The 22301-nt window shown below is 36.5% G+C and overlaps 1 protein-coding gene across 9 annotated transcripts in view; it reads right to left on the bottom strand.

Annotated features, from left to right (window-relative positions):
- Positions 1-2656: 2656 nt before the first annotated feature.
- Positions 2657-22301, bottom strand: part of LOC131437912 (protein phosphatase 1 regulatory subunit 16A-like) — a 233103-nt gene continuing 213458 nt past the window's right edge. For 5 of the 9 annotated variants that reach the window (XM_058607576.1, XM_058607577.1, XM_058607574.1 and 2 more), the window contains 2 exons: positions 13757-14480; positions 2657-7294 (listed from right to left, as the gene is read on the bottom strand). In XM_058607576.1, the coding sequence (XP_058463559.1) occupies positions 6915-7294; positions 13757-14480 (1104 nt within the window). In that variant the 3' untranslated portion in view covers positions 2657-6914. The remainder of the gene's footprint in view (positions 7295-13756; positions 14481-22301) is intronic. The other 4 variants (XM_058607580.1, XM_058607581.1, XM_058607579.1 and 1 more) reach the window with 4 other exon arrangements.

Below are 22301 nucleotides of genomic sequence, written 5' to 3'. Positions count from 1 at the left end.
TGACGAGAAAATTTTTCCAATTGAACAATTCGTAAACTCTCAAAACGATAGGGTTTACTTGACCGACCGTTCATACGAGAATTTGAGTCATCGATTGGCCACCAGGAGGCAGCACCCGCAACAGATAATGGTTTGGGCCGCTGTAACCGCAGATGGGCGCTCTCCAATCGTTTTCATCGAGCCTGGCGTCAAGGTAAATGCGACATATTATCGGGAAAGTATTCTGAAGGTTGCTTTGAAGCCGTGGGCAGACAAACATTTCGGTGGCAGACCATGGACGTTTCAGCAGGACTCGGCACCGTCTCACAAAGCTCGAGTGAACCAAGAATGGCTGAAAAACAACGTTCCGAACTTCATCACGTCCACACAATGGCTCTCTAATTCACCAGATGCGAATCCAATGGATTATTCTCTTTGGGCCATTTTGGAGAGCAAAGTCCGAACTAAAAGATACACCAGTCTCGAGGCGCTGAAAAAAGTTATTGTCCGCGAGTGGGCCAAAATACCTGCAAGTCACATTCGGCAGCTTGCGATTCGTTTTTTGACCGTCTCAAGGCCAAAAGGTGGTCATATCGAGAAAAAGTGAATTGATTCTAAATTTTGTATTATTTTTACACATTTTGTACTTTGAATTAAGTAAAAGTAATTTTCCAAACTGAAATGGCCTTTTTAATTGGTTACACTCCGAGTGCCGGACCCTGTAGGTCCTTCTCAAAAGTAAGACTACAGCAGGACCGCTTTTGTTCCAAAAAAGGACCAGTTTCTGATGGGCTGATTTTGATGTTGCTACCCGCACATTGTGAAAAGAAAAAACTTTTGCAGGGTATGCGAGCAATGATGCCAAGTATAAAGAAAATCAGAAAACAAGTTTATTAAAATGCATAATTTTAGCTCACCAATGAAAATGAAAATTTTCAGATAACAGTTCGGCTGAAAAGTTCGTATCGTTTAGAAGAAACACACATTTTTTTGCCAAAATTCGTTTTTATTATTCAGCATAATTGCCATCAGAGGCGATACAGCGATTATAGCGATCTTCCAACTTTTCGATACAATTTTTGTAGTACGATTTGTCCTTTGCCTCAAAATAGGCCTCAGTTTCAGCGATTACCTCTTCATTGCTTCTAAATTTTTTTCCAGCGAGCATTCTTTTGAGGTCTGAAAACAGTAAAAAGTCACTGGGGGCCAAATCTGGAGAATACGGTGGATGAGGGAGCAATTCGAAGCCCAATTCGTTCAATTTCAGCATGGTTTTTCGTTGTTGTTTTTGATCGATTGTGAGCTCACGCGGCACCCATTTTGCACAAAGCTTTCTCATATCCAAATATTCGTGAATAATATGTCCAACACGTTCCTTTGATATCTTTAGGGTGTCAGCTATCTCGATCAACTTCACTTTACGGTCATTGAAAATCATTTTGTGGATTTTTTTTCACGTTTTCATCGGTAACAGCCTCTTTTGGACGTCCACTGCGTTCATCGTCTTCGGTGCTCATATGACCAGTACGAAATTTTGCAAACCACTTACGAATTGTTGCTTCGCCCGGTGCAGAGTCTGGATAACACTCATCAAGCCATTTTTTGGTATCGGCGGCACTTTTTTTCATCAAAAAGTAGTGTTTCATCAACACACGAAATTCCTTTTTTGTCCATTTTTTTCACAATAACATAAGTAGCTTCACTCAAAATGCAATATCTCACAAACTAATAATCAGACAGCTGTCAAATTTATACACGTATCTTTTGAAGGTTGGTACTAACTGAAAATATTATGGATTTAATTCTAGTGGCGCCCTCTCATAGAAACGATACGAACTTTTCAGCCGATCTGTTAATGTTCCACTTTTTTCAATCTCATTTGTAATAAATGTTTATAGTGGCAGCACTGTGTAAATAAAATCAGCATCAAGCCGTTTTTCTTTTTAGTGAATTAAAGTCTAACCCAAAAAGATTTGTTAAATTAGTGTAAACTTGAAAGTGTGTTTAGTTTTACGAGAAGAAAGAACTGTTGTGTTCCACACTGTGGTCGCACTAAGCATTTCTATCCAAACTTGACTTTTCCGGTTTCCAAAAGATCCGGTAATACGTCAACAATGGATTCGATTTTACGTTCAACATGAGGTATTTCGTGTTTTGTCATCAAAGCTCAATTGATTGTTTTTAAACGTTAATATATAATAAAAAAAATGTATTCACCAAAACATTTTTCATGTTCATTGCAAATCAAAAACCGAGTCTAAAAATTTAAGTTAAATAAATTTTCTCTTAGCATAAAGTTATTAAAAAATCTGTAAATATGGCTACGCTGTAGCCGATACGTTGGTATTCATCCCCCAGGGCCAAAAAGACGAGAAGGATGATTCGGAAGGAAGAATAAGAAACCAGTTGTCAGGCATTTAATTAGCTAAGGGCACACAAAACAAATCTTGCTCCCATCAATACGTAAAAGCGGTGCTGGAGTACAGTCAAAGTTTTGAACTGCTGATGCAAATTTGTTTTTTTAATCATGAAGAATGCTTATTTAAGATTTGAGTCAAAAAAGAAATACATAAAATAAAACAAAATTTGATCATATACTAATCTAAACCGTTTTTTAACAAAGATTTGTGCTGACGAATTCGGTATGTCTTAGAATCAGTATACCTATTTCTAGTAATTTCTGTTTCTTTTCTCATTTTAATCGATTTAAATATATTCTCTCGGCATTTAATATTAACGATATTCCTTTGATATTGTGACTAAACGTGACATGAGGAGATGCAACAACAAATTAGAACCTTTTGAAATAAGAATAATAATAATGATAATCGAAGGTACTGTAAAAATATTAACAATAATCTTTTATCTTTACAAATAATGAACAAGGTTTTCTCGTTGAAACGTAAAAGGTTGTAATCTCCTTCGGGTTAATTGTTTTTCTGATATTCACTAGAATGCTGTGTGCTTGCTATCTGCATGGTGTCTGTTTTGTGTGCAAATAATAAAAAAAACGCCTCATGATTAATTGCCATAGCACTATTCAAAAAATTACTGTAATAAAGTAGAATGTAATTTAAATTTCTATTTCTTGATGATTTTTCATTACTTGTTGTAAATATAATTGATCGAGTTTATTTTCTTTTATTGAGTAATAGTAGAATCTTACGAATATGTACATCGTATTAAGTAGCCTAGAGTACTATTGACATTCCCTTTTTTCCCTTCATTAAGGTTTTAAGCTCTCTTAAGTACACGTTTCCTTCAGTTTAACATAGCAAGGATGAAATGACTCTTTCAATGCGATGATTGAAATGTTTTCAAGAACGAATAACTATCAGTTTTGTTTTACATTCACTATAACTTTGAGTTATTGCTTAATTTTTATATTTTAGCTAGTATTCCTTGTGTTGCTGATATAGGCAATCATACCACTTGCAGTCAGTACAAACGATTTTTAAAACCAATGACTGTTGATGCATTTAATAGAAATAGAAAACAAGCCACGATTTAATTAATACTCACTTCTCATTTCCTTTCTGGGCGTCGGAGTGGAACGGAGGCTTACCAGCAGCGAGAAATTCTACAGAACGGCTGCACTGTGGTGGAAAAACGGGTTTTCGACTGTTCGAAGCGAGCACGAAGACCCGCAATTCTTCAACGCATTTCCCTGTTATGCTGAATCAGACCCTGTCAGCTTGGAGCGAAATCAATCTTCAGTTCAGCAACGCCATCGCACGGTGTCACATTCAACATATTATGTCAATTGTATGGGTGCGCAGTGCTGCTATTTTGGCGCGCACGAATTTGACATTTCTCTTCCCTACTTCTGTGTACGAGATTCGATGCGAACTCGCCTGAAGGCGCCATGCTCGCAAAAAATGTTGTTGCCAATGATTTGTTCGGGAAATGTGAGAGCTGGATATCTTGTTAATATGATGTCTTTGGCTGAATGCAAACGGATTCAGTGAACGGAAAAACAAAATCAATGCCAGTTCTTTGTGGAGTGTAGGAGACGTTTTTTTCCTGTGCTCGCTAATACGGGTACTGCAGCTCGTTGAAACATAATTTCCGTTTGCATCTTAACCGTTGAATGCAGTAGAACAGGGGTTCCCAAAGTGGTCGATATAGACCCCTTGGGGTCGATATCCTTTTTACGGGGGTCGACAAACAAAAAATTATTATGGGGGTCGACAAGGTCTAGAAATCGACCCCCTATTGCGTGATATAAGTTGTTATTTGAAATGTTCAAGCTAAAAAGTTGTGTTTATTTGACCATCCGCAAAAATTGTGTAAGTATTTTACATCAATATTAAGAAAGCATGAAATTGAATTTTCAAAGGAATTTGTTAGGGGCAAGCAAGAAATTGAATTTTCAAAGGAATGTGTTGAGGGTCTGAGGCCTAAATTAATTTTAGTAAAGGGATCCATGACCCAAAATAGTTTGGGAACCCCTGCACTAGAACATGGGAAATATTCAAAGCACAGGGAGAAATTATCTCTCATAAATTTTGATTTTACAGAAAATAATCAAAGCTTACGATTCCCATATTCCGTTTTCCTTTAACGGTAGTCAAGTGTGCGAAATGTGATTAATTGATGAAATCAGAGAACGAATAATAAACGCCTTAACTTTTGGAACTTTAAGTTAAAGACAGGATGATAAATACGTTAAACTAGAAGGTATTGAAGGCAATCAATGTAAACGCAGGACTCTCGGATTGGGATATAACCAAAATATACAGAACCTATCGTATGCGAGCAGATTTTTGCTCATGACAAACATCTTCGCAACCGAACAGAACGTAGGATTAGAATCTAACGCCCAGCCTACGAACCTGAAATAAAGACGACTTTGTTTTGACGAAGTACAGATGATACTTTCTCATGGACGAGGAAACTTATTGTAAGAAGTATTTTTGGTATGCTCCCGGGTGTACGTGGTGTAGTTTCCAAACAATTCAAGTTTATATACTTCGATCAATTCTGGAAACTAATGATTTGGCGAAAAATTCGCAGCTACGGACTCTATGTCAAGGTTGTTTCATCAATACGCAATTTTGCTGTAAAAACTAGAGTGCCTGAAGAAATATTAACTACCATTCATTAAGCTTCTGTGCAGACTACTGGTTTCGTGACAATAAAGAGAACTTCGATGGCAATTACATAAATTCGCCCAACTGCACGCAATCCAACCCAATCAGGAAACATTGAGTAATCGTCGAGAAAAAGTAAAAAAAAACTAGTAAGATTACTGCGACCACTGAAGATATAGCTCTGCATCTTTGTCGGTTCGTTTAATGTTGTCGAATATAGATAGTTGGTAGCCACAAATATGCTATCATTACGGCATTACGAGAAAATTAGTTAGCACATCACGAAGAAAAGTAAAATCGAAGCATTTCATAATTTTTAATTTTCTGCTAGGTCTTTCAGAGTTATCGTTACGCCATAGTTCAATATGTTTCGATAAAAGTTCCAGATAAAAGTGTGAACTAAATCAAAACAATCGCCACGCCATGTTTTGATTCAAAGCTCGGTTAAAATTTACATGATCCTGCTATATGAGTATGCTATAACAATATTTGTTTCCAATATTTTGTTTTACAGATATGGTATCCAGAAATCGACGCCCGACGTCCGCCGTCTGGTGTGAACTGGATGGGGTAATGCTCCAAAAATGTATGTATAAAGTTACCTGTGCATTTCACACAACCATAGTATGTATCGAAAAAAAGTTGGATAACTGAATCTTCCCCAAGGAAACAAGATCCAGTTATGAATAATTTTTATTTGCTAAACCTGTGCATGATAAGCCAGCTCCGTTTTGCTGTAGGACATTGAGTTGAGAGTTTTTTTTTACTTGTTAATTAATATCCAGAAGACAGATTAGAAACGGATCTCCTACAATAAACCCAAAAGCCGGGAATCCCCGGTCATGCAGTACCATCAACTTCGAAGTCAAATATCTACGGAACTTATATAAAAACCGCACGGGAAACTCTTCCACCAGCAATTGATGAGTTTGAGCCATCTTCATCCACGACCATGTGCGGTCGCACATCGCAAGCGTTGTCAAAACTTAGCTTCAAACGATGAAACAACCTGACCCTCCATACAGCGCAGATGTAGCACCTTCAGATTTTTCTCTGTTCCGGCAACTGACGCGTAAACTTTCTGAAAAACGGTTCACTGCATACGGGGAATCAAAATACGTCCAGCAAGTTGGGAAATTGAACATGAATTTTAGGATTAAGTGGTTTACTTCAACTACAGCATCATCAACGTGTTTTACTCGTCATTTTAATGAACTGACTGATAAGTTGTAGGAGTTGGAATTCACCAGGAACACAAGTGATCTGAAAACTTAGAATCGATTCATCAGATCTTGCTATATGAAAATATCTTTATTTTACAGGACTATGAATACTCACTGTGCTATTCCCGTATGTGTATAGTAAATATATATATCTTCATCTCAATAAAGTAAGTGATACATGTGTAGCTATTTGGCTAAGAAAATGAGTCCGAATTGGCAATAGGGCTTGCTATTGCGCGTTGATCACTGAATAAGTGAAATACGGTGATTGTTTCTTCCTGGCTAAGTACTATCAGAATACTGAATGAGTGATGAATTTTGTTTTCCTTTCTTTGAATAGAACGCAATAATACTAACGGAAACAACTGCGCATCAGAGCTTACAGATTACAGACAGGAAATATTTGGACAGTTGCTTTTATGCAATATTTACAAAGCAAAACTGACGGGACTTTTAACCTAATAACCTTAGTGTATCACAACAATCTGTTACCTTTCAGCTGCATTAAAATGGAAAAAAATGTAACTAACCTTTCAATACCATTTCTTCTTGTCCACTCAGTTCCTACATTGTTCCATATAAATCGTTCACCTAACTTACCGCACTGCAACCCGAGTGCTTACATCACCACACAGCACCGTCGCGATCGGGTGCTATCACTGACGACCTCACTGGTGTTGCCACTGAACTTGTTCAGTGTCCCACTGGGTGTTCCGTCCGGGCCGACGATACCGGCCATTGCCACAGTGCCGTTTCCGGTAGCATTGCTCAGCGTAGAAACGGTTGACTTCTCGCCACCGTTACCGTGATGCTGCTGCTGGAAATGATGATCGGACGAGGACACCAACGACAGTTCCAGTGGCTGTCCACCGGTTCCATTTCCGGTTAGACTGCCTAGACTCTGGGCACTCAGCAGCGAACCATTCTCCGGACTGACGCTCGATCGATTCTGCGAACGATGCTTCTTCAGGTCGGCCAGCGTTCCTGCGACAGATGGATCTTGTGATTGGTGAGATGATATTATGCGACGAAGGAAAGTGTGTTTGGGATCGTGTGGGGATGCATGTCAGTCGTGGAAGGGTGAAAATGTGGGGGCGACAGAGAAAAAAAAACAGAAAGAGAAACATTGTTTTTGCTTGTTGCATTTTGTACAGATTTTTAGAGTTTCAGGAAAGTTCATTTATTGGCCATCGTTAATTTACAGTAATGAAGCGAAAAAGTAAGCATACATGGCATATAAAGTCTAATAATATATAAATAATTCAATAGAATAGTTTCAAAGCCAACTAAGTAGTAGTATTCTTTCACCTTACATACACCGTCTCTGAGAATTTTATTCCAAGTTCTAGACTGTCTCAGCCAAAAAATTCGATGTTAACCTTTCGGCTTTGAAACACTAAAATTTAAACCGGAATTTCGTTCATTCATTCTGAATTTCACCAAGGTAAGTTCATCTTTCAATAGGTTAAAACCGGGGATAAATAAACGATATAATAATAATAATTCTTCTTTCAAAGGAAGAAAGTATTATGGGATCGAATTACTGGCCCTTAAAAGGGGCGAACTGTTGAATATTTTAGATTTTAGAATATGCAGAATTCAGTAGAAATGACGTAACCGACAAGCGATCCATCCATTACGATCAATTGTATCGTGTGGTGTCTACTATTGGATCATCAAGCAAGTTCGAAATTCAAATGGTGAACACTTCTAGTGCCGAAGATATAGTGCTATAAGAGTCGTAACATGACTGGAAGCAAGTGAAAGTTATCGTTATTCAAAAGCCGGGGAAACCAGCTTCCAATCACAATTCATATAGACCCATTGCAATGTTGTCCTGCATCAGAAAATTGTTCGAAAAAATTATTCTTCGACGCCTCGACACTTGGGTCGAGACGAACGGTTTGTTGTCAGATACTCAGTTTGGTTTCCGTAGAAATAAAGGGACGAATGATTGCCTTGCATTACTTTCGTCTGACATCCAAATTGCCTTCGCTTAAAAGCAACAAATGGTATCTGTATTTTTAGACATTAAAGGAGCATTTGATTCAGTTTCCATTGATGTTCTTTCAGACAAGCTCCACCAACATGGACTCCCAGCGGTTATAAATAATTATTTGCGCAACCTTTTGTCCGAGAAACGCATGCATTTTTCACATGGCGATTTGGCAACATTCAGAATTAGCTACATGGGTCTACCGCAAGGCTCATGCCTCAGTCCGCTCCTTTATAATTTTTTCGTGAATGACATTGAAAGCTGTCTAGTAACCTCATGTACACTAAGACAATTGGCAGATGATGACGGGGTTTCAGTTACTGGACCCAAAGCTATTGATCTGCAAAAACCATTGCAAGATACCTTAGATAACTTGTTCGTTTGGGCTGTTCATCTGGGTATCGAATTCTCTGCGGAGAAAACAGAGCTGGTCGTCTTTTCAAAAAAGCTTCATATGATGGGAAGAATGATCCAACAGGTTTTGACTTTCAAATACCTCGGGTTGTGGTTTGATTCCAAATGCACGTGGGGAGGACACATTAGGTTTCTGATAACAAAATGCCAACAAAGAGTAAATTTTCTTCGAACAATAACAGGATTTTGGTGGGGTGCTCATCCGGAAGACCTAATAAAATTGTATCAGACAACGATACTTTCAATGATGGAATATGGATGCGTTTGCTTTCGTTCCGATGCAAACTCTCATATTATCAAAATAGAGCGAATTCAATATCGTTGTTTGCGAATTGCTTTAGGCTGCATGCATTCGACACATACAATGAGTCTTGAAGTTCTGGCGGGAGTTCTTCCATTGAAAGATCGTTTTTGGGAGCTTTCATCGCGACTGCTAATAAGATGTGAGGTGCTGAATGCCCTGGTTATTAATAACTTCGAAGGGCTAGTTGAGCTTCAATCCCAAACAAGATTCATGACAGTATATTTTAACCATATGTCACAGGAAATCAACCCTTCAAGATATATTCCTATTCGTATCAGCCTCCTAAATGTCCCTGACTCAATTTTATTTTTCGATACATCCATGCAGCGCGAAGTGCGTGGAATCCCGGAACACCTACGCTCGTTGGAAATCCCAAAAATATTTACAAGTAAGTTCAGGCATATTGACTCTGAGAAAATATTTTACACTGACGGATCACGAATTGAAGAGGCTACTGGGTTTGGTATATTCAACAATAATGTTTCGGTCTCATTTAGGCTTCAAGAACCTACATCTGTTTATATAACAGAGTTAGCAGCAGTTCATTATAGTTTAAGTGTAATCGTCACATTATCTCCCAGCCATTATTTTCTCTTCACAGATAGTCTGAGTGCAATTGAAGCCATTTGCTCAAACGCTGCTGGCAAAAATGAACCATTTTTCTTGGGCAAAATAAAACATTGCCTGAACGTCATATTGAATAATAATTATCAAATCACAATAGTTTGGGTCTCGGCTCATTGCTCCATTCCAGGCAATGAGAGAGCCGATATTTTAGCCAAACGTGGTGCTATTGAGGGTGAAATTTATGAGAGACCGATTGCTTTCAACGAATTCTATAGCACGTCTCGCCAAAGAACACTTGCCAGCTGGCAAGCTTCTTGGGATAAAGATGATCTGGGTCGGTGGATGCACTCAATTATTCCTAAAATATCGACAAAGGCATGGTTCAGGGGACTGGATGTGAGTAGAGATTTCATTCGTGTGATGTCCAGACTCATGTCCAATCACTACACGTTAGATGCACAGCTCCTTCGAATTGGACTTTCCGAGACTAATCATTGTGCTTGTGGCGAAGGTTACCGCGATATTGACCATGTTGTTTGGACATGCGTGGAGTATCGTGATGTCAGACCTCAACTAATAAATTCCTTGCGTACCCAAGGTAGACTATCCAATGTCCCAGTTCGCGTCATTCTTGCTTGTCGTGACGTTCCTTCTTTATCATTTCATTAAGTCTATTGGAGTTCCATTTAAAATTTTATTTTATGTTAGACTGTTATCTCTTCCATGAGTTCAACCAATAGCCAGCTATCTTATATTAAATAAAAGTGATGAACTGATACAAATAAACCTGAAATAGTTATAAGATCATGTACAAAATAAATGTATTTTATTTAATGTAATTTATAATAGCAACTCGCTTGATAAAAACAGTGTTTAGATTAACTAATGAATACCAACATACTAATATGATATTCGAAATGTATTAGGTTTAAAGTACTATGTATTGTGGAAGCCACGGCGAAGAAAAACTTATGTTTATTGCCTATGAAATAAACGTATTTATGAAAAAAAAAGAGTCGTAACCAGTAAACTGCGATTTTCTCTATCCTAACAATTTTATCGAATATAATAGTCATGGTATTACACTCCTTTTGTGAATTTTTACCTTATGTTTCAAAGGACTTCACAACCGACTCATGGCGTACAGAACCATTGCTACGATCCTACTGACACTAAGAATTCTTCCATTCTAAGACCAGAGCCCTATGCATTGAATCGCCAACCGGGGACATTTTCTTCAATATGGTGGATCCGATTTCAATAATCTTAAGCTGGTTTGAAAGCTACTATAAGAAAATTGATCACGTCCGAAGAACTGCAGTTTTTCCATACACTCAATTTTCTCAAACATGACTGAATTGATCTAAACAATCTTAGAGTTGGTTGAAAGCCAAGCATCTTGATCAAGGGAATGATCACGATTTTTCGGAGATGGCTCAACTAATTTCAACAATCTATCGTACACCTGTCTTAATAACGTAATTGGAAGTGATTAAAAAAAGACAAATTAGATAAGAAAACGTTTATGTTCATTTCGTTGACTCACTTCTGAAATATTAAAAATAACGGATAAATTCATTTCCCTGTGTCTAAGACTCTATTGATTAAATTGTGTAGATTGTTTCATAATCCACGGAACGGAATTTCCAAGCGAACATTATTAGCTACTAAGCATCAAAGCATTTGCTTCGGTCTACCAGGCAAATGTTTATGGTATTTTTCGTTAACTGAGTGCAAATGAAAAAATATCCCATGCGGCTTCACCACGTCGTTGTTTTTCGTGTGTTGTTCTGCCCTCACCACGGTTCGGTGTGGAATTGTTTATATAACCGTAAACATTTTTCGTTAATCATAATAATTTTGAATAGTTTCGTCAAGGATCAAATGACATGGAGTTTGCTTGGATTCGGATTCCCAGAAGAATTGGAAATCACATTTCTTTTGGGCTTACCCGTTCTTCTAGATTTACTCCTATTTTAGATACTCCATTTCAATAAATATGTACATTGACAATACTTTTGCGAAAAGAAAGTTTACATCAAAATAATTTTTGGAGTTTAAAAAAAATCGAAATCAAACTGGTCGTGATAACTAAGTCCTCACAAGTTCCTATCTCATGCCTCCCCGAGCGTCTATGATGACATTTGGTCAATAGAACGGCGTCGACTGGGTGCTATCGCTTTCTGCGTTAGTAGCAGAATGAGAGGGTGCGAAATGGCTTGTAGGTTGAAGCCCATCCTAAAGTGCAATATTTATCATAGTATATTGCAAAATGTGGTTTTGTTGTTTGTTGCATTATTTGTTATATATTGAATTGAGTTATATTACATTGTATTATATATTGTTATTATTATTATTATTATTATTATTATTATTATTATTATTATTATTATTATTATTATTATTATTATTATTATTATTATTATTATTATTATTATTATTATTATTATTATTATTATTATTATTATTATTATTATTATTATTATTATTATTATTATTATTATTATTATTATTATTATTATTATTATTATTATTATTATTATTATTATTATTATTATTATTATTATTATTATTATTATTATTATTATTATTATTATTATTATTATTATTATTATTATTATTATTATTATTATTATTATTATTATTATTATTATTATTATTATTATTATTATTATTATTATTATTATTATTATTATTATTATTATTATTATTATTATTATTATTATTATTATTATTATTATTACTATTATTATTATTTTATTATTATTATTAAAAAAATTTATATTTCCTGCAGTACTGCGACGAATGAAGAGCATAACTTACACTGCGACATCAATTGTTATATATTGTATCATAGCATATTACTTCATATAGTATCGTCTTATATTATATTTTGTTATGTTATATTATGTTGTATGGTATTATACTGCATTGCAATATATCATATTATATAGTATTATATTATATTATATAATATTATAAATATATGTATTGTGGGAGGGGCAGGGAGTGCATCAGTTTATCTTACAAGTGAATGACTGGATGATGGAGTGGATTGCCAACCTGAGTCACGTGGGGAAAGCTTTGTGTTTCTCCCTGAAGGTCTTAAATGAGTAAGACGCACCCTTCTAACAAACAAACCATCAGGCGGGTTTAAGCTGGTATAGTGAAATTCTTTATTATATGACTGGATGTTCTTGATGGAAGGCGCTGGGACCTCAAAATTCATTTTGGCCTTCTTAACAGCAGTTATATGAAAGCTATCTGATAATCAAATAAGTAAGTCTACCCGCATACACTGGTAATGCCTTGAGCTGATGGTGGCTCCACACATACATACATACATACACATACACACATAAAAAAATCGAAATCAAATTCAAGCAATTTATTACATCTCTAAAACGTAAACGAAAATCACTCTTATGATACTAAACTTCCGATATAGAAACTATTCGGAAAATGGGATGGGGAGGACAGTATGTACAAAGGAAAAACATTCTTGAATACCGTGATTCTCCGTGGCAGGGACAGCAGCTCCGTGTGAAAAAAGAGTTAGTGTCCCCTTGGTTGGTTGTAATCCAGGCAACAATGTGCAGATTGAAATTTATGAGTACCGTCATCAGCACACATAACAAACACCCCGGGATGGTAATAAAGTAGCAGTCTACGGTATGTGGACTCGGGAAAAGGGTATTGTCAGTGTTCATAAATTCACCACCGAAAGATAGAGAATGATAACAGAACTGAACAAAAAAAAACATACAAAAAGCAACAGCGATAGCACACAAACACATTATAAAGGAACAGTTTACTTTCAGCTTTGAAATGATGAAGAATGCAACAGAAGTAATTTGCTGAGTAAAATTGGTAGAGCAGATATTTTACAGGTTTTTGCGGTTTGAACAGAATTCATATCCTAGATGAGAGAAATGATTTGCAATCATTTGAAAGTTCAGCTTTAAAGCTTAAAGCTTGAATTTGAATTATTCCGTCTCATCAGTTGTCAAAAATTTATTAATGTTTACTAATGATGCATTGTTGGCTTCAGAAATGCAAATTCGAAGCCGATTTTCCTTCTCCTCTAAAAATCTTACTTGGCAGAGATTCTCTAGACAAAATGGAAACAGGTGTAGCGGAAGAGAAGCGCAGCTAGCGGTTAACAAAAAAAAGTACTTACCTACAAGAACAGTAACCTGGACATTAATTTTGCCATTCTCGTTGTTGGAGGTTGAGTACACTTCCGTAGTGGCAGTGGCCGTCGTTGGTGGCGTCGTTGCCGCTACGGCCGTCGTCGCTGCCGTTGCATTTGGAATGTTTGATTGCTGATTACTACTACTATTACTACTGACTAGATTGCCATTGACTGAGGAGGATACGGAGGGGAGTGGTGAGGAGGGTTTACTACTGATGATGTTATTATTAATGTTGTTGTTGTTGCTGCTGTTGATCAGCATCTTACCGCCACTACTTTCACTCAAGAAGGAATCGTTGTCCTTGCCTTCCGGTGATCGACGGTCATATTGGACTAGGGAATTGTGCTGCGAGGAGGATGTGGAGTAGGCAGACGAGGATGATGAGGTAGTGGTCGTTCCGTGGGCAAGGTTGTGATCTTTACTGTTGCTGTTGTTGTTATTATTCAGGTGATTGTTGTAGCGAGTATTGCTCAGTCCGTTGTTTAGCGTAACACTCGTGCTGTTATTACTGTTGATGCTATTGTTATTCACAGAATTCAGATGACCGTTGCTATTCTTGGTATTATTGACGACTGTGGAGTTGTTCGTGGAAGAGGAAGCATGCGAACTGTTAGAACGTGACGACCACGACGATCGGTTATTGTTATCACCGTTTGGTGTTCCGCTGTTGGAGTTCGGTATCGTTGTCCCGTCCGGTGTTGTGTAGCCCTGGAAGAGAAGAGAATAGTAGAGAAGGAAAATCGTTTGAGTCGTGTTCATTGATGCTGCAATTCGCAATATGACTGAGAACTAAGAAAAATATAATAATTTCACAATGTCTGAGTTCTAGAATGTTCCTGTTATGTTACACAGAATCCTCTGCTACCTTCGAGAAGATCAATCACCACATAAATTCCATGTCTACTAAGCTAAACAGACAGTAATTTGACGATTTATTTTTGAAAGGGCTTCAGACAGGCTGCGAGATAGCACAGGACATCGGAGACTTTACTATTAACCGTTTTCTCTAGAAGTCATCAAAGAAGTCACTTTAGATCATTCAATCAAGTGTGTGAAATTATCTTATCATCAAATGAATTAAACTATCATTGAATTGTATTCATATTTTTATCTTTTCACCAGTGTCTAACGAGAAAAACAGATTAAAAATACTAATGATTGCTACTACGAAATAAACATTTTGCGAGACGGTACTGGAACTTCTCCCATTCGGGAAAACCATTTTGCCAATTAAATTACCCTGCATGTGAAACACTCCAAGAATCGATATAATTTGACAAAGCAAACCGAGAATTCAGCTGTGCTCGGGCATAACGCAGTTCATTTGATAGTTCATATCCTTACGGCATCCCAACCGCCAGAGTCTAATTATCCCTCCGCTTCTTCCGACAGAACTAATTTAGGATTTTTCGTTTCGTTTCGATAATATTGGTGTACTATCAACGGGATGGATGGTCAAGTCCGTCAAGTCTACAATAGCTCAAAATAGTTCTCGTACGCAAATCACCTGTGAAGGAACTGGGCGTCCTTCCAAGTTGAATGTAATGGAGCACGTTGAATTTACTATAACCATAGCTTTCAAGCTAAAACAACTCGGACGAAGTAATCTTTTCATTAGGTTCCTTGTGACCTCGTGTATGTGTGTGTAATTTTCAGCAAGGCAATAAAACTGTCTAACAACAGATCTGCACATGGTGGGAATTAAATTTACACTGCCATTAACTGCACGGACTTTCTTTCTTTTTATTTCGTTAATATTCGTTCAATCACACGATTATATCAAACAAGGCGGAGCTGAACAGCGCCAATATACAACAACTGTATTAAAAGTCAATCATAAGCTATGTAAACCCACCGAGTTTACGTTTTTTCAAAGTCTTCGTTTGTCTACGAGAGAAGCAAAAAAAATTTCCCTCAAAGTGTACGTAGTCTTGAAATTTTCTGAGAGGGAGCGGAGGGAGTCTTAGAAGGGAAACAGGAAATTCAAAAGTGCCAAATTTTGGTCTCCTTGATTTATGAACGATCTCTTAGTTCCATTACAGGGTTGATACGACCGATCACGATGGCATTAAAATGCACAAGCAGCCTTCTTGACGAAATTATTTTGCCTCACCGAGTTAGTTGAATAGTCATTTCCATTGATTGTCATTTTCCCCGGAAACTCTAGTGGTGCCGACCAAAATAGTTTCCATACAAAAATTCAATTCTGTGACTTTTTTCAATGGATCCGTAGACCCGCAGAGAATCTCCTAATCTGTAAATCTACGGAGATTTCCGTAGGTTCCGAATATTTTGCCCATCCGCTCTGCATGAAGGCAGGCGTTGTCTGAGCAGAAACATGTGCACAACGTTGCGGTATTTTTCATTTTTTCCTATACCGACCGAAGCAGAACTGCAACTGAACGAAATGCGAGGTGTAAAGTAACGATCAAACGCTTAGGCCGTGTTAGAGGAATTGAGTCGATGACAACATAATGATATGCTGTCACTGGCTCGTTAAAACAGAGGTCAATCCAAACCGATCTATCAATGGTGTATTATTGAAATACTACAACGACTTTGCAATACATGTTTCCGACTCGATTGGCAGTTAAATTACACAAATCCATGAACGGATAAGTGACTAATTTTTAACTAGTTAACTAGAAAACAAGTTATTTTCATGTTAAGGAAAGATAAGTTATTTCAGCATAGCATTGCAACGTAACGACAACTGATTTTTAAGCTAGCTCTAATATGTTGCTAATCACTAGTAGAAACTGCACTTTTTGAGTCACGTTGTTTTCAATAGAGCATGATTACCGAAAGCTTCCTCAAACATTCTGTGACATTCGGCGGCAAAATTCTGGAAATGGACAAAATCAACATTGTCCGTGATTAATCGATATTTGGCACAAAATTTGTCATATTTAGACTGAAAAAAGTACGATGTTGATAGATGTCAATAAATAACTCTGCGAAAGTACGATGATTTGATACTTATATATATGATCAATATAGCAATCAATTGACTTGACATTGTATTGTTTATTGTTGTTACTTTTGCCATTCATTTGACAGTATATGTCTGAAAGAATAAAAACTATACATACAACACGAAATAGGTCAAGTAATTTATGATAGAATACATTAGACGATATGTTAAAATTTAATAGATCAAATAGATGTGACTGATTGGTATTGTCCGTATAACGTATCCGATATCTTTATGTGATAAAATCAATATCTTTGCCACGGCTAGCAATACGCAATACCGCGATTGTTAAAAATTGTTAAAACTGTTGTTATAGCGACGCGAAACTCTAAGGGAATGCACCTATTTTTATCTTACCCTTAAGGTTAATCTATCCAAAAAATACAGTAGACCTCACTCTCGAGTCTCGACAATCGACTTTTTAAAAATTACATTCTTCCGTTAGTAATTTCCGTATATAGTTTGGCCTTTAGAAACCTAATGCCAATCATGAATACCAGTTGAGACGTTCGTAATACGATAAATAAAAAAAAATGTCTCTATAAACAGGGATTAGTTTACCATCGAAACTATTGCGTCGTTTTTTTCTTTGTCACGTTTCAACAAATTATTACTGTTTTGTCAATTGCTTATTAGTGTCATATACATTTAATGAAGCGAACATATCGAAATTCTTGCTGAATAAAGAGCATTTACATAATATGCTGATTTATTGCCTTATTTTGAATAAAGGTGCTGCTAATTTTCATCGAATTCTTATTGAAGCTTACGGGGAAAATACTTGCACTTGAAAATACTACTAACTTGCACCAGCTTGTTGGAATGGTTGTCAAGATAATCAAAATTTCTGTTCATAGATTTATCATGGCCAACTAGTTCGGAATAACCATATTACTAGAGTTTCTCAAACTCAATTGAAGTAGTTATTTTGATAATAAATCAATTAAAACTGTTCTGCAACCTATTTTCGGCTGTAGTTTTTGTGTGTCTCATTTCTCGAATGGACAATGTATGGAACACTTGTAGAACTGATTTGATACTATTATTTTGCTACAGGAAGTATGTTGATACGTTAAGGCGATGAGGAGTTATGAATGTTTTTGAGTTTTTTGAAGGTATTTTTAAGACTAATTTAAATAAGTTAAAAAAATAACATCCTTAAATTTTTTAAAACTTTTTCTTATATTATGACCTTTTAGGCACCGCATGGGATACAGTTTTATCGATCTGGCATCTAATGAATGTTGATATTTGAAGCTTGACTAGTTCTTGATGAAAAAGCAATCATAACTTTTTACTGGTAGCTCATATGAAAAAACTTGGATTTGCAAAATTATGCGCAATAATTAGTTCAACAACTCTTCTGAAGACAACTTTTCCATAGAACATTTCACAAAAAAGTTAGAACAAAAAAAGTGATTTTTCAAGAGTCACCCTACTTTCACACGGGAAAATTGATGTAACTCGATCAAATGAAAAGCTAGGAAGGTGTTTTTTAGCAAAATTGCTCAGCATAAAATTTCCTACAACTTTATTGTGCAATGAGATCGTTTTGAGTTCAATTTAAAAAGTTAGATTTCAGATTGCAATGTAAATAAAGACCACCTTAGTAAAACGAGCGCCATTTGATTTAAAACCAATTTTGTGAAGACGCCAACTACAAAAAACTGATATTTAATAGTGAAAATATTTTTGTCGCGCTAATTTTCCGTTTTGGACCACTGTGTATTGGTTTTAACGATTCAAAAGTGAAATAATCCTTGTAAAAGACAAATAAAAAATATGCAAAGATCAACCCAAAAAATTTGAAGAATCCGTACTGCACGGATTGTTGATCGATAAAACCCAAACTGTTGTTGAATTGTTAAACGGTTAAACGTTAGTTGTCAAGTCATTTTTGATCGTCTACACGTTCTGAGAAAAATTCAGAAGGTTGTACAATGAGTTTATGAAAGGATAAAAACGGTGAGCGAAATTTGCTTCCTCGACATGAAATGTTTTCTACACTGGATCGAGGCGGAAGATGAAAAATGGGTTTATGTTGAGAATCCCAAAAAAAATGGATCGACCCTGGCCAACCTTTGATATCAACTGCAAAACATAATCACTTCGGAAAGAAAACAGATGCGTAGCATTTGTTGGGATAAAGAAGGCGTCTTTACTACGAGCTTATCGAACCAGAGGAAACTGTAAATACATATCACTACTGACAGCAAGTGATGAAATTAAATTGAAAATTGATAGAAAAACTATGCGAATACTTCACACGACATAAGAAAGTCATTTTGCTCTTGATATGAAGATATGGAAAAATGGCTTCACGACTGGATCGTTCCAGAGGATGAACAATTCTTTCGACATCATATCCAAGAGTAGGTGAAGAAATGGAAAAAATGTATAATTTTTGAAGACTACTTTGAATAAAGTAACTTGATCCTATTACTTACAATCAATATCTATTTCTTTTCGAACGATCACGCATTAAAAATGTTATCATCTTTGTTCTGGTAAATTCTGTAAAGTATTTTTTTTTGCATAGCGTACGATTAGAGAATCGATTGGTTATAAATCTTGTTTGAATATATTATTCTTATTCTAGTCGGTTACACATGAGCATCGAAGATACGAATATGCAATTAGATCATATAATGTACCAAGAAGAATAATATTTATTTACTGGCTCTACTAGCACAAGTCTTTTCATGTGATACTTGTGGTGATTCGGAGAATTTAGCAGTTACTAGTAGCAGCAAGTATTGAACTAACATTCATTCCCTTCCTATAGTGTATTGACCGGGCATGACCAGCTTTAATATTGAACATTTCATGTTTTAAGTTAGTTTGAGTTGTAAATATCGTGATTGAAAAATCTCACAATCGAATTCTTAACACATGACAGAATTATCGTTTTCAGATAACAATCAGGAATAATATTGATAACTATTATAAAACCATTACCCTATAGCGCAATCCGATGATGGCATCCTTTTCCAATTTGTCTTTTTTCTTCTCGCGTGCTTTTTCCAAATGGAATACTCGTTTCATCTTCTTGGATTGAATTTTGAAGCCGTGTTCAGGAAACTTCACAGTTAAGAATTGCACTGTTCAATCAGTAACTCAATATCTACACAGAAAATAAAAAACACTTTGAACACTTGCAAGAATCACTTAGAACAGAACGAATTGAAACCATCCGGTCGACACCCAGCAGGTCACTGATGAGCCAACATAAATTTGTTGTTTTTGCCGCCTACAGACAGTTGTTTCCGTCTCAATCGTAGGCTATGCGGTTCGTTGAGCACCACCAGTCGCTCGTTAGAAGACTACCACTGCTGCCGCATTCCCTCAGTTCGTCACTAAAGGTCACATTCAACGACAGCCGGGTTGAGACAAAGTAAATTTTGAGTTATTTGCAACAAACTCTTCCGACATTTTTTATGAACAACCAATTAACTGCGGCGAACAATCGATGTTCGACAGCCTGTAAACAAGTTACCGGGCCGAATACCTCTTGTCTAATAAACAGCGACTTGGGGTGTCTCCCCTACGCAAAGGACACTACCCGATGAACAACGTGTTATGCACTCGTCAAAATGTATTCCGAAAAAAAACAAGAACCGAGCCCCCGAAGTCTCTCTCAAACTCAAACGGTGAACTGAGCTAAAAAATGAGTACGCATAATTGGCGTTTGCAGCAGGTGCAAATGCCAATTTTGCGTGTCCGAGTCCTAACGGCTGGTAAATAAATGTGTTTACTGTGGCGTGGCTGTTTAAAACTGTACTGGCTGAAATTCAAACAGCGGTCAATTTCGTAGGTCGGTTTGTGTAGTACGTGGCATAAAATGATGCAACTAAAAAATTAGTTTAACAACAAAGCCGTTCCTGAAATGTCCGCTTACTATTAGGTGTGTGCAGCAATTACGTCGAGACTTGACGCGGTCGCTACGGTATACTGTGATTTGCTACTCGAAAAACAAGTGTTATGAAATTAAAAATAATTACTCCGAACTTCGAAAAACACGATTATCTGATGGATAGAGTTGCATGAATATTGAAACACCTATTTGATAAACACATCATAGCGCTCGCCGAAGAAGTAAAATACACCTGCATACCGTCAGGTACCCATAAAAACATTTCCTATCTTCGCCCTTCTCAACCTAGATTCACGGACTGACAATTTTATATCACATTATTTGACCATCGCTGTTTTCGTTTGCGGTCATCCGAATGCAATTCTATGAATTTTGATATCTACATTGGCGGATCCACATGCTGCACGGCACGAGATACCAAGTGCCAAATGAGGGGCGAGCTTGATACCACTCACCACGTTCTATCGCATTTTTGTGGAGCTTTAAGTCTTTCCTAAATAAGGATATCCAAACATAACTGCTGACTGGTATACCAACATGAACACATCACGGATCAAAGTGTTTCCAAAAGTCTGTTAAAATTGAACCACCATGTTATTATCGTGTTAAAAATCGGGGAACGTCGAAAACGTGAACCAAGTATATTAGTCTCTTGTCCGATAAAATTGTAACAATATCTCAAATATAAGCAATTATTATTGTTTTGTTTTGTTCTGTGCACCTAGCATAAATTTGGAGGTAAAAATATTTTTCCCATTCAAATTACCATATGCAACTATATTTCTAGTTATCTTGAATTGTGGAGCTACCTCAAACATCGGTTTCTGGAATCGAATCATTAAATTGGGCCGAAATTTCCAATACTACAATCGTTTCTAGTAATAACGATTAATAGGAAGTCGTCATCTTCGATATCGACTTCAAAAGTCGCTTCCGCCATCTAACTTTCAAATCCCTTCCGGACATACCCATATTGTAAGGGTTTTCTGGGAATATCAATGAACCGAAAGTTGACGTTTTGGATTTCGGAATGACCTCAAATATCATTTTCTGGCATCTCGTTCAGAAATTACCAATATTGTAAGGATTGTCAAGAAGTATTGATAAGCCGGATGTCGCCATTTTGGATTCGGAATATAGTTTAAACTTTGTTTTCCAGCAACTATTCGTTAAATCAGTTTCAAAAATATTTGATATGAATATTATTACAGCAAATATTTTATGTTACGTAAAACCCTTTTTTACGAAGAAAAATCGTAAAAATAGTTTACGTTATTCTGGATTTGGTTTGCAAAAAGATGTAATCCTTTCAGGTTTTCGAATTTTTTCACAAGCAGTAATATGAATGAATTTTTCTCATTTGTTAGAAAAAACGCGAAAAATCGCTTGTTGAACGTGAAAAGTCCCTTGTCGAACATATCCAACAAAAAAAAACCGCGTGTTATGAAACAAGTTTCAATTGCTACTTGGGTTACGACTCCAGAAACAAAACCGAGTTAATTTGAGATTTTAATCACCATTTGATATTTTAATTTTAGATTTTAATCACTCATTACCCTGCAATGTCGAATTTCAATCTTAACGTGTGACAATCGATTGAACATTCCATGAGATGTCGAAGTAAGTTCCACTTTAGAGTTTTTCGTCATTATTTATGGTACTTCCAGAGCCGATATTCAGG

This window comes from Malaya genurostris, chromosome 3 (assembly GCF_030247185.1).
Source record: "Malaya genurostris strain Urasoe2022 chromosome 3, Malgen_1.1, whole genome shotgun sequence".
NCBI lineage: Eukaryota > Metazoa > Arthropoda > Insecta > Diptera > Culicidae > Malaya > Malaya genurostris.
The sequence above is the reverse complement of the archived record's forward strand: the minus strand, read 5'-3'. Positions and strand labels throughout refer to the sequence as shown.